The sequence below is a fragment of the Panthera onca genome, chromosome B4 (assembly GCF_046562875.1).
Source record: "Panthera onca isolate mPanOnc1 chromosome B4, mPanOnc1 haplotype 2, whole genome shotgun sequence".
Classification (NCBI taxonomy): Eukaryota; Metazoa; Chordata; class Mammalia; order Carnivora; family Felidae; genus Panthera; species Panthera onca.
The window spans coordinates 13,945,993-13,963,198 of NC_138345.1; the positions used below are offsets into that span (position 1 = coordinate 13,945,993).

The window sequence follows — 17,206 nt, forward strand, 5'->3', positions numbered from 1 at the left end:
ACCCAAAATTATCTACATATGGCTTTCCTTCCAACTGGTAAGAAAACATGAAACAACGTCATGCAGTATTACTGTCCTGTCTCAACTCTGCCATGGCAAGGAAAAATGCAAGGAACAATGATTAGACTCATGAACCAGGAAAAGTTAAAAAAAATTAACAAAATTGCTGTCCTTTTAAAAAGCTGGAATGCAAAAAAGATTTTAGAAAGGGAGAGATGGTTCCCAGTCTTTGGTTATACACAGGAGGGAATGAGAGTGAATACATTAAATGTAACAAAAACTACCTGAATGGTTAATACCCTTATTGTAGGACCATGCTTCTTACTCCTTAGAGAGAGAGCTCTTCAAGTTCTCTTACTTCGTGTGTGCATATATGTGCGTGTGTGTGTGTGTGTGTCTGTGTGTGTCTGTGTGAGCTGCAATGTTCTTAGAAGCCACAGCAAAGGAAATAATTGATCAGGGCGCAGACAACCTATGTAGGAAGTGCAAAAAGCACTGGTTATTTAGACTCGAAAAAATTTTATTTATTCAATCTTTCAGTGACTTGTTCATTGAATATATCATACGGCAAGTGTAGGGCCAGTGCCTGGGCGGGGTTTAAGGTGAAGATGACAAACTTCTTGCCTTCATGTTTCAAATTTTTAGTTGGGGAGATAAGGTATACTACCAAATATGGTAGAAAGGGAGGTATCATAATAAGATACACACACCCCAGCTGGAGGGTTTTAATCCACCCTCTGGTTACTGATAAGGAGCTGAGGAGCCACAAGGGATACAGCGATGTGTCAGAATACAAGGATGGGAGCCAGAGGGCATGGAAGCTGCAGGAGAACATGGTTCTGGGCTCAGGGCAGCTCTGGGCAAAACGGCAAGAGTCTGTAGATTTCACATGAATGCAGTGCCATTGACCATGACTCCACTAATCCCCAGTCGGCTTCTCTCTGACCTGCCACCACCTGGCTCCCTTCTCTTACTCACACTTTCTCTTTTCTTCTTCTTCTTCTATTTTAATTTTATTTAGTTTTGAGAGAGAGCAAGTGAACATGAGCAGGGGAGAAGGCAGAGAGAGAGGGAGAGAGAAAATCCCAAGTAGGCTCTCTGCTGTCAGCACAGAGCCTGATGCAGGGCTCAAACTCACAATCCATGAGATCATGACTTGAGCTGAAATCAAGAGATGGACGCTTAACTGACTGAGCCATCCAGGAACCCGACCTTCTCTTCTCTTCTGCCCTGGGCCCATAGGTGGCCTGGAATGGTCACAGACCCACTGCGCCTCATAACTACTCAGTTGAGATTCTCACCTCTTCTGGTTCTTAGCTCGATCTCCGTAAAAGGAAGAGAACGAAGAACTGATGGCTCCAGATTTTCTCTTCTAGCTGGATCCCAGCCCCTGGCCACACTGTGGACTGGTTACCCCTGAGTCAGGGGTCACATGATATAAGCTCCTTGGCAGCCGAGGTTGGAGGGCAAGGCACCTGCATGAACCACATCTCCAGGGAAGATGCAGAAGAGACCTGAAGGAGGTGGCCCTGAAGCTGCTCTTGATGGCCAAGAAGGGCTCGAAGACAGATTCGGAGATGGAGTGGGACACCCCAGATGGAAAACACAAAAGGAAATTCAGTTAGGCTAGAAAACGATCCCTGAAGGAGAAGTACGTGTGGAAGGGAGGCTGAGGCCGGGTCACAAGGTCGGTATGTGCTGTGATAAGGAGACTGGGTTTTATTCTAGGGCAAAAGTGGGGGTGGGGTGGCAATTGAGGGGTGTGAAATAACTGGAGCTCTGCCCCCAGAAGAGTCCTCTGGAAGTTCAGGGCAAGGTGGACTAGGAGGGAGACACAAGACGGAGGCAGTCTGGTTAATCACAGGTCCAGCTCCAATCTCAACTCCAAGACTAGAGACAAGAACACCAGCTGGGGGCTACTGCCTGGTCCAAGAGAGACTGACCAGGGCCTGGATCAGTGCGGCGGCTGTGGCAACACGTGTGGGCAGCAGAGACGATGCGAGTGTGTGTAAGCACAGAACACTCTGAAATCACTCGGGGTACGAGGCCCCGGCGTGTTGTAACCCTGTTTGACCCACGGAGCGTAAGAAGGGGAGATGAAGGTCACACACAAGGGGAGACGGTGACTCCTTACAGACAGCGTGTGACACAGATGCTGAGACCCTTCCAGAGCCCCCTCACAGTCACCAGAAGAGACGATCAGGTCTCGGGGCTGGCGGGGCATAGTGAGGAGCGGAGCAGGCAGTGACAGGTGGTCTGACAGCCACGGTGGGGTAAAGTGTGGCCACAGCAACAGACCCTGTGGGTTTCAGAGTGAGCCGTTATCACAAACACCTTGCTGAGGGTAGAGTGGCTCCCAGGGAGAGAGGGGCCGAGAAGGGGTCACACGTGTGGTGCAGTGGGTGTCAAAGGTGCCTGGGCAGGACAAGAGAGGTCCACAATGAGAACCGTAGGGTCTAAGAAGTACGCATGGGGGGGTCGGGGTGCAGAGAGCCTGCTCACGGGAACATGTATCCAGATACTACAATCTCGACCCCTTCTTACCAATACTCCCCTTCCAGGTAACTGCATAGCCACCGAGGCTCAGGGCCAGGGGACTGTCCAGCCCTGAGGCTAAGCATTTGGGAGTTTATTCCAAGTACACAGGGAAAACCACTGAAGAGTGGAAGCAAGGTGACCTGGTCGCTTTAGCAGTGCGAAGACCGGATTATGGGTCGGCAAGGGCGGAAGGAGACAGCCGATTAAAAACCTACCGCAGCTCTCCAGGGGGAAACGGAGTCTTGGACTCATGTGGTGGTGTCCCAGATGGGGAGAAACACCTGTGCCAGAGAACCAGGCTGTGAGGACAGAGGAGTCAGGGATAGTTCCTAGGGTCTGGCTTGGCCACTTAAGTACCATGCTTGTACCATGTACGGAGACGGAAAGTTGGACACACCCATCAAGTCTGAGATGCCTAGCGGACATCCAAGCGGAGACGTCAAATAAGCAGCCAGCTCTGGGTCGCCCTCTCGGCGAGTCTGGGAGGGAGGTGAGAGACTGGGCGTTATCTGTGTCTACACAGCATTAAAGCATGGGCCCATGAGACATTGTGGGGAGGGTACTGGGAAGGAGGAATGTAGGCCCAGACAGTCACTGGAGTGTCGGCAAGTGACCAAGAGGAGAAAGAAAATCAAGGCATGGCGTTATGGAAGATAGGAGAGTCTCCAGCAAGAGCGACCAGAGTCATCCCTGTTGGGTGCCGTGGAGAGTCCAGGGGAAGGCACAGAGAAATGTCCTCAGGCCGGGCCACGCGGGGCTTGTAAGAGACTCTGATAAAGCAGTCTGAATGGAGCAACGAGGCAGGAGAGCCACTTGCAGGGTGCTGAACAGGGCAAGAAAGGCGAGGAAGCAGGAAGGAAGGGCGTGCAGACGTCCTTCCGGAAGACAGCAGAGACCCAGGGCGGTGGCTAGAGACAGACACGGTTGTGGAAGCATTAGAGATGTGCTACTTTAACATCTGCCCGCTCCCGATGAGGAGAAAATGGTGAGGAAAAACTTCTGGAATCCCGAAGGAAGAGAGGAGATGAGATGCTGAGCACAAACAGAAGGACTCACACGTAAGGGAAGAGGGACACTCCTTCCAGTGCAACGAGGGACAGTGAGCGGGTCTGTGGGTTTGCTGGGGGCCGGGGGGGGGGGCGGTGAGGGTTCTCAGCTTCTCAGTGAAGCAGGCAGAGATGTGAGGAGAGGAGACAGAGGATGGGAGTGTGAGTGAACACACAGGAAGCCAGCAGGTAGGGAAGAGGGTGTGAAAATCATCTTGGAGACTCACGAAACAAACGACTAAGTGGCCCCAGGACCGATGCCCATTTGAGGTCTGTGGTCGTGCAACCAGTCGGGGCAACCACCGGTGAGGTTTCCTCCAGCCGCGTGCAGCTGCGCTGGGGTGGCCACAAGCGGCTCAGGTCAACCAGAGTCAGGAGTTATTCGGTCAAAGATGGCAGAAGGGGAGGGGAGCAGCTCTGCGGGGAGTGTCTGCAAGGAGACGATTCCAACGAAGGGCCATGGTTCGTAGGCTGGGCAGGGAGGCAATCCGTGGGTAAGGACACAGTGAGTCAAGGCTCTGGAGCCCTCAGTGGTGTGCGAACCACTGCCACAGGGTGAGAGGAGGGAGTGCAGGGGCTGAGCTTGGAGGTGGTGCATTTGATTTGCCGGAATGATGAGGCCTAAGGCAGGACTGCAGAAGTGGGTGACCGATGTGGGACAGAAAAGACCCTGGGAGTGCAAGAGCAGCTGGGGCACCAGGGGGCATCCTCTAGAGGGAGGTGGTGTAGAGGGGGGCACCCTGGTGTGGGTGAGCAGCTGGGACCCGGGGGCATCCTCCATATGGAGGCTCACATTCCCAAGAAACGTTTCTAGAAGCATCGTGAACCTGGGAACTAGGAGCTCGTATCATCAGTCCAGGAGGAAAAGCTGACCCAGACACTGGTGATGAGTGGTCCAGCCGACCTCCAAGGATCCTCAAGGAAGGAAGGAAGGAAGGAGAAAGGAGACAAGTAATGTGAGCACAGCCCCCACCTGAGAAGGCTGCAGGGAAGGCTGTGTCTCAGGGACATTTCGGACCAGGAAGGGGGGCAGTGCTCGGAGAAGAGGTGGAAGGCTGTTCTCTGCAGCCATACTGGTGCCCAGAGGACACAGGGTGAGGGCTGGGGAAGGTGGTGGGGAGTTGGGCTCTATTGGACAAGGTCCCTTTCTGGTCTGTACCCCGCAGCCTGGCTCTTCTCCATTTATTTACTTACCATTTACTTTTATTTTATTTACTTATTTTGAGAGTGAGGGACCGCAAGCAGGGAGGGGCAGAGAGAGAGAGAGAGAGAGAGAGAGAGAGAGAAGAGAGAGAGAGAATCACAAGCAGGCTCAGCGCTGTCAGCACAGAGCCCGATGCAGGGCTCAAACTCACAAACTGTGAGATCATGACCTGAGCTGAAATCAAAAGTTGGACGCTTAACCGACTGAGCCACCCAGGTGCCCCTCTTCTCCATCTCTCAAGGCCCACTGGCAGGTCCACACCGCAGAAGCCCAGCAGCCTGGCTACTTGAGAACTTTCTAGCAAAGGGTATGTTGGTGGACCAACATCTCAGGAAAAGGATGAGCAATTCACGGGAAGCAGAAGAAAAGTGGAACAAAGAATGAGTACAGCTAGTAAGAGGAAATGAAGACTAACTCTGAGGAAAAGGTAGGGGAGGGGCCAATTAAGAGAAAGAGCAGGTGATGAAAATTATGGTGGCTGCGGCCTTTAGAACAACGTGTAAAACATGATATGGGTCAGTTGTGTTTTTTTTTCTTAGAGTGCAGTGTCCAAATATATTTCCTTGAGGAACACCATAATCAATTAGCTACTACCAAAGATCCCTATAAGTTAAACTTTTTTTTTTTAAGTGTATTTATTTTGAGAGAGAGCGTGAGAGCAGGGGAGGGGCAGAGAGAGGGAGAGAGAATCTCAGGCAGGCTCTGCACTGTTAGAGCAGAGCCTGACACAGGCCTTAAATTCACCAACAGTGAGATCATGACCTGAGCCGAAATCAAGAGTCCGACACTTAACCAACTGAGCCACCCAGGTGCCCCGCTGGTCAGTTTTTTAAATTAAAAAATCAAAACATGCAAGGCTGTGAAAGATAACAATGGGTCTTTTTTAGATTTATTTAAATCCAAGTGAGTTCTGTAGCATAATACTCGTTTTAGGAGTACAGTTGAGTGATTCACCACATCACTTACCCAATGCTCATCCCAACAAGTGTCCTCAATGTCCATCACCCATTTAGCCCATCCCCCCACCAACCTCCCCTCCAGCAACCCTCACTTTGTTCTCTATATTCAAGAGTCTCTTGGGGCGCCTGGGGGCTCAGCTGGCTAAGCATCCGACTTCGGCTCAGGTCATGATCTCACCGTTCGTGAGTTTGAGCCCCGCGTCGGGCTCTGTGCTGACAGCTCAGAGCCTGGAGCCTGCTTCGGATTCCATCTCTCTCTCTCTCTGCCCCTCCCCGGCTCGTGCTCTGTCTCTCTCTCTCTCTTACTCAAAAATAAATAAAAATGAAAAAGACTCTCTTATGGTTTGTCTCCCTCTCTGTGAAAAAATGGGTCTTAAGGCATATCTAAAAAGAAAACAATATACGGCTGCCGTGACAGCATTTAATTGCTCTGTGCCAGTCCCCTGCCACATGGGCACACGGCACAGCAACAACAGCCCCGATTAGAAGAAGCAGGGTCCCAACCAGGCTGGGTCTGAGGAAACACAAAGTGTGTGCCCGTCCTCCGGAAATGCAGAGAGGCTACCAAACTCCAAGGCTTCAGGAAGCCTGGTTCAGGTGCTTCGTAGTTTCCATTTGATATTTGAAGAGCTGAAGTCAGCTCTAAATTATACTCAGAACGTCCTAATCAACAGACATAATCTTGACGTAAATGGGTGAGCACAGCCTGTCTGTACCCAGGACATTAATTACAAGCATTCACCTCTTGCTATCATCTTCCACTGGGCTGCATTCTGATAAAGACCAAAATTGTGATAAAAATCATTTCGGTCTTTATCAGAATGTAGTCCAGTCAAAATGAGAGCAGGACACTAACAATTCCTCTCTTAGTGAAGAACATGAGAAGGAAGCATAATCATTCCCTCATTTCGAGAAACCCCCGGTCACTCCCCGCCATCCCCCCATGTTCACTGCAGCATCATTTACAAGAGCCAAGGTGTGGAAGCAACCTAAGTGTCCATCAATGGATAAATGGATGCAGAAAAGTGATCTACAGTGGAATATTATTCAGTCAGAAAAAAGAAGGAAATTCTGCCATTTGTGACAACATGGTTGAACCTGGAGGGCATTATGCGAAGTGACACAAGCCAGACAGAGAAGCACAGACACTGCATGGTCTCCCTTCTACGTGGAATCTAAAAAAGCCGAACTCATAGAAACACAACAGATCGGTGGCTGCCGGAGGTGGGATGTTGGGGGAAAATGGGTGAAGGGTCTCAAGAGGTACAAATTTCCAGTTATGAGATAAAAAAGTCCTGGGGATGTCATGTACCGCATGGTCACTATAGTTAATAACACTGTAGTGTATATTTGAAAGTTGCTGAGAGGGTAGATCTTAAAAGTTCTCATCACAAGAAAAAAAGATTTGTAGCTACATGTGACGGGTGTTAACTAGGCTTACAGTGTCGATCATTTTGCAATATACACATAATTCGAATTATTATGCTGTATGCCTAAAAGGAATACAGTGTTATATGTTAATTATAACGGCTGCATGCCCACTTCTGCAGGGTCTCCACAGCCACTCAAAAAAGGAATAAATGGGGTCACCTCATTTGCAAATGGCACCGGAATGTGGTGAGGTAGAGAATGATTTGTGTCAAATGGTATTAAAATGAAGTAAACAAAAAAATTAATCCGATGGAACGTTGAGAGCCAGGAAATAGCGCTCTCTAGCCCATGCTTTAGAGAAAGAAACTGACTTTGGCACAAATACGTTTGACATTAGCGTTCTTCCCAATTCTAACCCCACCACCAACACAGGGAAATCCCTCTCAAGCCTTCCGTACTGGTTTCTCTGCAAGAGAAGTTAGAAGGTATAAGGGCACATTCTGATGCACAACCACATACCAGAGGGGTTACGACAATGAGGGACAAGACAGAGAAAAAGGCCACTCTTGAAGGCTATGAACACTTCTTCCTTTGTTTTTTAAGGGGGAGGGGTTGTTTTATTGTGTTAAAAAGCACACAGTATTTAATTTACCATCTTATCCATTTTTAAGTTTGGGAGCGTGAAGTACATTATTGTGCAACAGATCTCCAGATCCTTTTCACTGCGCAAGACTGAAACTCTACCTCCTTGAATATTTATGATGAACCTTTCTTCAGTGATGCTCAGACAGGGTCCTGGGCTCTGAACTCATGAGGTGAATATTCTCAGCTTTGGAGAAGAAAGAGAGATGTGGTATGGACAGAGTGGTGAAGCCCTTTCTTTTCTCTCACCCAGTTAAAGGCTGGCCTTAAAACAAACAAGATCACAGCCAGGGGAGAGTTTAACCACAATTCAAGTGTGTTTGTGCACTCATAGGACAACATGCATAGTATCCAGCTCTGGGTAAATTTACTGCCATCACCATCTGAAAAGAAGCTGTCTTATAATAGGATTTTAGTGGCTGGCCCAAAAGTTAGTCACTTTTCTTTTTCAATATTCAACATACCTTGGAATCCTGAGACTATTTGGACAACATCTTCATACACCATTAGAGTCGCAGATCGTTCTGGAAGCAGGCCCAGGCTCAGTGAAGAAAATACTGCAGAAGTAAAAATGGACATAAGGGAATTCTGACATTTAAATCAAAATGCCCACTCCAATTTTTGGGGACTCTGCATTCTTGCTATTCTGATTTCAAATCAGTCAACAACAATACGGATTTTTAGTATTGTGACATAATAAGAAATACATACTTGATTTCTGCTCCTGGTTCCTGACACAGAGCTCCTAAATCCCTTATAATTTCCTGGGTGGTAGGAGCATCTTTTGTTCTAATGACGCAAGTCTGGGTGGGCTCCTGGATGGGGGGTGGTCACCAGAAAGACCAAGCTGTAATTAGAAACTTGGAACTTTCAGCCCCACCTCTCCATTCTCTAGGGAGAGGAGAGGGGCTAGATATTAACTTTATAATCAATCATGCCTACATGGTGAAGCCTCCGTGAAAATTCCAAAAGTACAGGGTTTGGGGAGTTTCCAGATCAGTGTACGCATCTACGTGCCAGGAGGGTGGCACGGCTCAACTCCATGGGGACAGAAGCTGTCAGCCATGCTCAGGACCCTTCCAGACCTCATCTGTACACCTCTTCATCTGGCAGTTCCTCTGTATCCTTCATGATATCCCTTAGGATAAACTGGCCAATGTAAATAAATGTTTCCCTGAGTTCTGTGAGCCATTATAGCAAATTACTGAACCCGAGAAGGGATTGTAGACACCCCTGATCCATAGCCAGTTGCCAGAAGCACAGGCGACACCATGGGAGTTGTGTCTGAAGCTGGGGAACTGGTGGGGGACAGTCTTTTGGGTCTGAGACCTTAACCTGTAGGGTCTGCACTAGCTCTGGGTAGTTAAGGTTAGAACTGAACTGAATTGTAGGACACCCAGGTGGTGTCCAGAGTCGGAGAACTGGTTGGTTTGAGAAAAAGCCCCATTCATTTGGTGTCAGAGTGTTGTGAGTAGAGAGAAAGGAAACTTTTTTTTTTTTCATTTAAGTCTGATTAGCAAGAGGCTTTCCAATTGCCACGGGAATACTGCAATCTCCCATATAAAAACTGCTTACGCTACGATGGTCAACTAGTTTTTATTCACCAGAATTTTTTAGTAAAGATTCTGAATCTCTTCACATATCCATTAAAGTTTATTTATTTATTTTGAGAGGTGGGTAGGGGCAGAGAGAGAGAGAAGGAGAGAGAGAATCCCAAGCAGGTTTGGTGCTGTTAGTGCAGAGCCCGATGCGGGGCTTGAACCCACGAACTGCGAGATCATGACCTGAGCTGAAGTCGGACGCTTAACCGACCGAGCCACCCAGGCGCCCCTTCACATTAGAAGTATATTAAATTACACATTATATGAATGGAAAATATATAAAGTTAGGTATTAACTTTAAAAAAAGACTTGAAAAATATGTGCTTAGGTTAACATATGCCATGTGGTAGGAGAACATTACTCCCTATTCTGGTAAGTAATAAGATGAGAGAACTTGTGCCATTTTAAAAATTCTTGCTTAAGGACCTGGACTTCTAACTACAAAATTCACAAAGCCTGTAAGTTTCTGGATAGAATATGAATCCAAGAGAAAAAAATAAATGTATTATGGAATAATAATACTCATTAAGGTCACTGAACCCTTAGTAACATGTCAGACATTATTCTAAGGGCTTTAATTTTGGTAATTTATTTAAATCTCAACCCTGTAAAATAGATATTATTTTTCTTAAAAAATTTTTTTATTTAGTGTTTATTTATTTTTGAGAGAGACACAGCACAAGCGGGGGAGGGGCAGAAAGAGGGAGACACAGAATCCGAAGCAGGCTCCAGATTCCGAGCCGTCAGCACAGAGCCTGACGTGGGGCTCAAACTCACGAACTGCCAGATCATGACTTGAGCTGAAGTCAGATGCTTAACCAACTGAGCCACCCAGGCACCCCTATGAAATAGATATTAACTCGTCCATTTGACAGGTAAGGAAACAGGTTTATAGATAAGGAATTAACTTGTGCAAGATCCCACAGCTGGTAAATACTGAGCGTAGGACTGGAACTCTGGAGTCTGTCCTCCACTACTATGCGACACAGACTCAAATTCAGAGACCCCTGCCCTGGACTTTATCCAGTCCAAGTTTAAAGATGAGGAAAGCAAGGTCTAGAGAGGTAAAGTGAGTTTCTGGGAAATTATCAGGGACCAGAAACATCAAGTGCTAAGAATATCCATTATTTAGCACCGCTGGCTCTTAATAGTGCCAGGGGGGACCAGTGAGCTGACCCTGGACATGATCTCTCTTTTTATATACGCTCTACAGTCAACTTATCTAGCTGTCATTTTATATGAGGTCCAGTGCTGGACACGGACAACAGATCAATGCTGGAGGTAGTCCCTACCTGCAAGGTTCTACATTTGAAGAGAACTGGGACACAGAAGCAGCTGCACAATGAGTGGAAGCTGGCCGGTGCCATGAGCAACAATAAGGATGCACCTGGGAAGGGGGTGCCTGGGGGGGCGCCTGGGTGGCTCAGTCGGTCGGGCAACTGACTTCAGCTCAGGTCATGATCTCGAGCATGGTGAGTTCAAGTCCCATGTTGGGCTCTGTGCTGACAGCTTCAGATCCTCTGTCCCCCTCTCTCTCTGCCCCTCCCCTACTGATGCTCTCTCTCAAGAATAAATAAAACATTAAAAAAAAAGAACGCATCTTGGTGCTGGGGAAACAATCTGGTGGTTTCTCAAAATATCACACACAGAGTTACCATATGACCCAGCAATTCCACTCGTAGGTATAGACCCAAGAGAACTGAGAATATATGTTCGCATAAGAACATACACATGAATGTTCATGGCAGCATGAGTGATAACAACCAACAAGTGGAAACACCCCCAAATCCGCCAACCGATGAACAGGATAAATAAATGTGGTCCATCCATATAATGGAACACTATTAATCCATGAAAAGGAAAAATGTACTGATTCACGCTACAACACGGATGGACCATAAAAACATTATGTGAAGTGAAAGATCCCAGACATGGGGCGCCTGGGTGGCTCAGCTGGTTGAGCGTCCCGACTCTTGATTGTGGCTCAGGTCATGTGCTCATGGTTCAGGGCACCAAGCTCTGCGTGGCACTTTGTGCTGATAGTGCGGAGCCTGATTGGGATTCTCTCTCTCCCTCTCTCCACCCCTCCCTTACTCATGTGTGCACTCTCTCTCTCAAAATAAATAAACGTTTAAAAGAAATAAAGATGCCAGACACAAAAGGCTACATATTGTAGAGATACATTTATCTTCCATGTTCAGAATAGGCCAACCATAGAGACAGAGAGGTCAGTGGTTGCCAGGGCCTGGGCGGAGTGGGTAACAGTGAGTCACCTGTAATGGGTCTGGGCTTTTTTTTCAGGGGTACAGAAAATATTCTGGGATTAGTCAGTGGTGTTGGTTGTATCATCTTGTGAACTGCACACTTCAAAATGGTGAATTTCATGGTATATGAATTATGACTTAAAATTCAAAAACAAAACAAAAAAGTAAGAAATTAAAGAATTCATCTTAGGGGTTCAAAGTTGGGAGAAAAATCCATACCAGGTTGGGGGATGGGAGACCAGGGAACGCGTGTGAGTCAGGACTAAAGTGGGGAGTCCTAATTTGGGTAAATCCTCTGCAACCACTTCAAAGGTACACTTGACCTTCTTTAACAATGACGCCTTCGGCCAACGGCACTGGGTACCTAATGGCCCAGAAGAAAGGGTCATTGCCGTGATGCTGCCTGCATGGGCCGCCCTGTCCCATTGGAGAGTTCACGCACATCCTGAGGGGTATGTCCTGGGCCCTGCAGTCTCTCAAGATGTGCGTGACCATTGTGGGGTGTTCTGTAAACACTTCTAACCTGAAACATTTGGTACTTCCATACATAAGGCATCTGCTCCAGCAACCTTTCTCAAGCCTTATTTTCTGGAGGACAGAAAAACGGTCCCTTGTAGCTGAGTGTGCTGTGTGGCAAGAGGGACACCACAGGGGCCTCCTGGAGCAGGAAGGAAGGGACTGCCCACCTCAAATCGACCGAGTGCCCCGGAGGGTAGGAGGTGGCAGAACGACTCTTGGACCCCCTTCAGAGAAGAGATGCTGAGTGATGTCTGGGGGTTCTTATCATACCAGGTAGATGTTTGGTTTTTGGTAAGTAGAGAGAGAGGAACATGTAACTCTACCTGGGAGAGTCAGGAAGACTTCATGGAGCAGAAAACAGCCAGGGAGACATAAGACGAGGTTGCCAAGAAAACATCAGTAAAGGAATAACAGTGTGGACAAACACAGAGCGGGCACAATGTCAGATTCAAAAGGAGTCACAAGGAGAGTTGACAAACTGCCTAGGTGTCTAGACCATGAGATGTGTAAGGGAGACGCAGCTAGGGGAGGAGGGTCTAAACTTTATCCCGAGGACAGCAAATTGACACAATTCTACATATGCACGCATGTAAATATATATATGTAATGTATACATATATATGTATATATACACACACATATACACATATCTGCATGTACAAATTTTTAAGACACGAATGCTCGGTAACATAGAGGGTCATTTGAGGGGGCAAATGAACTGGGTCTGAGGTCTGGTGAAGCAACGGCTATGGAGATGGAAATAATTCAGATGTGGGCTTACAGTCTTTAGTTGATGGACTCATTTTATACAGGTGAATTTGTTTCACCTGCTTGCCAAGGTAAAGGGTGCTCTCCTAATGCTGGGCTTCCCCCTCCAATCTACACCTCCTTCCTTGAAAGCGCAAAACCAACACATTCTCCAGGAACTATTGTCAAGGATGAAAAAAGAAATCCATTCCAAAATCTCTCAAGGGTGCACATGCAAACAAAACCAGGAGGCTTCCTACTTTTCTCTATTCCTTGTCCAGTTATCTGCAATATCGACAGTGTTATCTTTTTACATTAAAAAAACATTTATTTATTTACTATTTTAGAGAGAGAGAGCACACACACACAGGGGAGAAGGGCAGAGGGGGAGAGACAGAGAATCTCAAGCAGGCTCCATGCTCAGTGCAGAGCCTTATGCGGGCCTTGATCCCACAGCCCTGGGATCATGACCTAAGCTGAAATCAAGAGTCGGATACTCAACGGACTGAGCCACCCAGGTACCCTCAACAATGCTCTCTTGACCTCCAAAAGCATGCATGACAACGAAAGTTTACTCTGCTCTCACAATGGACAAGTCCAAGGTTTGGTCAGCTTTTCTGTCAGATTCTAGTTAAGAGTATCTTTATTATGTTAATGAGGCAAACAGAGAAAATAATCAAAGACATGGTGGGTCCTTGAAAATTATTTAGTCTAATTAATATAGTTTTAGAAATAAGGAACGTGGGCTCAGAAAGCCATTGGCGGGCCCCCAAAGCCATGATGGGCTCCCATATGTGAGACAGCTGGGGGTGGGTGGGGCAGGAACCCAGGTGTCATGCCTAGTTCCCATCTCTTCCAATTAAACCTCATTATTCCCATTATTTCACTCATTTAAGAATATGGAGATTATGGAAAACGTTGCTTTTTCTCCAAGAATCATATTAACAAAGTCAAAACAAATGCAATTAAAGTATGATCATGTTAACAAAGTCAAAACAAATGTAATTAACGTACATTGAATGTTCATTATTTGTGGATTTGGGGTTTGCAAATGTGCCTACTTGATAAAATTCATTTGTGACCCCCCAAATCAATCCTCATGATGCTTTCTTTTTAATTTTTTTTTAACTTTTTATGTTTGTTTATTTTTGAGAGAGAAAGAGAGAGAACTTGAGCAGGGGAGAGGCAGAGAGAGAGGGGGACAGAGGATTCCAAGCGGGCTCTGTGCTGACAGCGGACAGCCCGATGCGGGGCTCGAACTCACAAACCACGAGATCACGACCTGAGCCAAAGTCGGAGGCTTAACTGACTGAGCCACCCAGGCGCCCTCATGATGCTTTCTCCGTGCAAGTACAGAGGGGTCAAAAATTTGAGTCTTGGATGCACACATTCTCAGCTGAGGTCGGACGAGGCAATGCTCCGCTTTTTCCTTTCAGCTCTCATACTGTAAGCATCCTCTGGTGATCTATTTAGTGCCAAGTTTTTCACATTCCTGTGTTTCTTTTCAGGATTTTGCTGTTTAAAACGGCCCCCAGGCACAGCGCTGACGTGCTGTCTAGTGTTCCTAACTGTAGGAAGGCTGGGAGGTGCTCATGGGAAAAATATATGTTAGATAAGCTTTGTTCAAGCATGAGTTATGGAGCTGTTGGCCAGGAGTTCCATGTTTATGAACCAACAGTACATATTAAATAACGTGTCTTTAAACACCCCCGAACGCACATAAACCAAGGTGATATATTGCTCGGCTGATGAAAATGTTATGACAGGAGGCTCACAGGACCCTAACCCTGAATTTTCCCTAGAGGCAATGGCTCAGTATCGACTAACCCAGTGCCCGTGTGACTTTACAGAACAAACTGCTGTTATTCTGTGCAGCTGCTCTCCCAGCAAAGGTTGAGCTGTGGTGTCTGGGTACCATTTAACCTTCCCTTGTTTCCAGTGATTTCTCAGTGTGAAAAATGGAGGTGGTCAAACACTTTCTTCATATATTACCCAGTAAAGATCGTCTTCCTATTTTGTGGGCTTTCTCTGGGTTCTGTCCCAGGCCTGCTCCCCATGCTTCGGGGAGGTCACGGTTCCGACCTCCATGATGCTAGTGACCCCCAAACCACACCTCTACCTCCAAACCCCTTGAGCGCCCTCAAATCATTTCAAACTAAAGGCTGAATGCCCTTGTGTCCAAGAGGCAGCCCAAATCCAATCTCCCCTGCACTGAACTCATCAACTATGAGCCCAACATTCATTCCTTCCCTCCCATCTCCCCCACCCCCACCATCACCTGCATCTACCTCTGCCTGAGCCCCAAGCCAGGGGAGAGCCCCAAGCACAGGGGAGTGGGGAAGAAGAAGGGAGCTTCTTTGAACTTACTGCATCAATTGAGTCAACTTTAAGGAAGCATGGAGTGGTGGGTGTCTCAACCCCATTGCCCATCTGTTCTATCTGTTCTGTCACCAGCTAGAAATGCGAGATCCAACTTACAATTCTGTTTTGTCCTTTCCCTTAACTCTCTCCCATCTGTTCTCGGAGGCTTTCTGCATTTTGCCTGCTAAATATTTCTTTAAAGGTTTATCCCCTTTTCTCTAAGATTTTTCCAAATGATCTGTCTCCTCAGTTGTATCTATATCAAATCTGCTTTCCGTTGCTCACAAAGAAGTGGTCTCCGACTTTAGTGAACGCTTTTATCTGTAAGTATCTGGGGGTGGGGAATTACTTGTTAAAATGCAGACTTTTGGATCAGTGTCCCCAGATGAATGGGTGAGTCGTGGAACCTGTGTGTTTTTTACAGCACCTTCTGATATTAATATCTCTTCACCCTCCAGACTCAGCTTCCCTCCCGCCCCCTCCAGGAAGTCTTCATTCCCTCACCTAGGATGACCAGTCCTCCCCCAGGATGCCCTACACACATATACACACAAACATCTCCTTAGATGGGAATGGCTTCTGTGGCTGACTACATAACTCTCAAACTAAGTTATAAACTCCGCAGGGGCAAGTTCTGTGTCTTTAGATCTATATCCTCAGTGGCCAGGGGAGTTCCATGGCACATAGTAGGTACTTAATACATGTAAACTCAACTACAGAGAACTTTGTGTATGAGGGCAGATGCCAGGGCTGTATGAGATGTGTCCCCAGAGGCAATGGGGACCCTGATGGAGTGTGTGTCCAGTGGTGTGGTGGCACAGAGATGAGCACTGACATTGGTATTTTGCCAGTCACTGTGCTATTTATTGAGCCTCTACCGTGTTTTAGGCACTGTAAGGTAGTTTACATACGTTAGCTGCTTTTTAAAAAAATGTTTATTTTTGAGATAGAGAGCGCCGGTGGGGGTGGGGCAGAGAGAGAGGGAGACAGAGGATCTGAAGCATCCGTGATGGCAGCAGCGAGCCCGAAGCAGGGCTCGAACTCGTGAACCGTGAGATCATGACCTGAGCCGAAGCTGGACGCTCAGGTGACTGAGCCACCCAGGTGCCCCCTGTTTTGTGCAACTCCTTGAAGCTCCCCTCTACTTGCTGGATGAATGCTGCCTGACTGATGAATCACTTAATAAAGCCAAACAGACCTTCAAGTTTACTTGGCCGACTTTTGTTTTTTAACAACTGTTTTCCCTGAGTTCTGTGAGCCGCTCCAGCCAATCAGTCAAACCTGAGGAGGGGCTGGGGAACCTCTGATCTACAGGTCAGAAGCACAGGTGACATCTTGGGACTTATGACTGGCATCTGAAGTGGGAAAGTCACGTGGGACTGAGCCCTTAACCTGTGGGATCTGGTGCTGTCCCCAGGTAGACAGAGTCAGAACTGAGCTCAACCGTAGGACGCCCAGTGGGCATCTGAGAATCTGAGAACTGCTTGATGTGTGGAAAATCTGCCACACGGCTGGTGATCAGAAGTGCTGGACGTGAGCGAGAGCATTGAGGAAACACAGAGGAGTGTGTTTTCCCTTAGCAGGTGAGAAGGAGGAAAAGAGAAAGATCACCCCCTGCCTCTTTGGCCAGCGTGGCTCTTGGGCCCCTTGAAGCTCCCTTCCAGAACACTGCCCCAATCTCATCCTGTCAGTTATCATCAACAAGGTACACAACAGGACGCTGGGGAAATGCGGAGAAACTCTACGGTTTTTGATTCCATTGCGTGTGTAAATTGAGTGAGAGCTCCCACCTCCTTCATATAAGACCCTACTTTTCCTTCCCATCAGAGGACCAAAAAGTAAAGCAGAGACTAAACCCCTATTTTCTTTCTTTCTTTTTTTTATTTTTGGCAGTAGAGGGCAATCATTTTCTTTCTTTCTTTCTTTCTTTTTCTTTTTCTTTCTTTCCTTCCTT

At 47.3% G+C, this 17,206-nt stretch overlaps 1 protein-coding gene across 1 annotated transcript in view; it reads right to left on the reverse strand.

Moving 5' to 3' along the window:
- Positions 1-17,206, reverse strand: part of FAM171A1 (family with sequence similarity 171 member A1) — a 134,860-nt gene that overhangs the window by 44,804 nt on the left and 72,850 nt on the right. Inside the window, exon 3 of the mRNA XM_060659252.3 lies at positions 8,225-8,317. Within this exon, the coding sequence (XP_060515235.2) occupies positions 8,225-8,317 (93 nt within the window). The remainder of the gene's footprint in view (positions 1-8,224; positions 8,318-17,206) is intronic.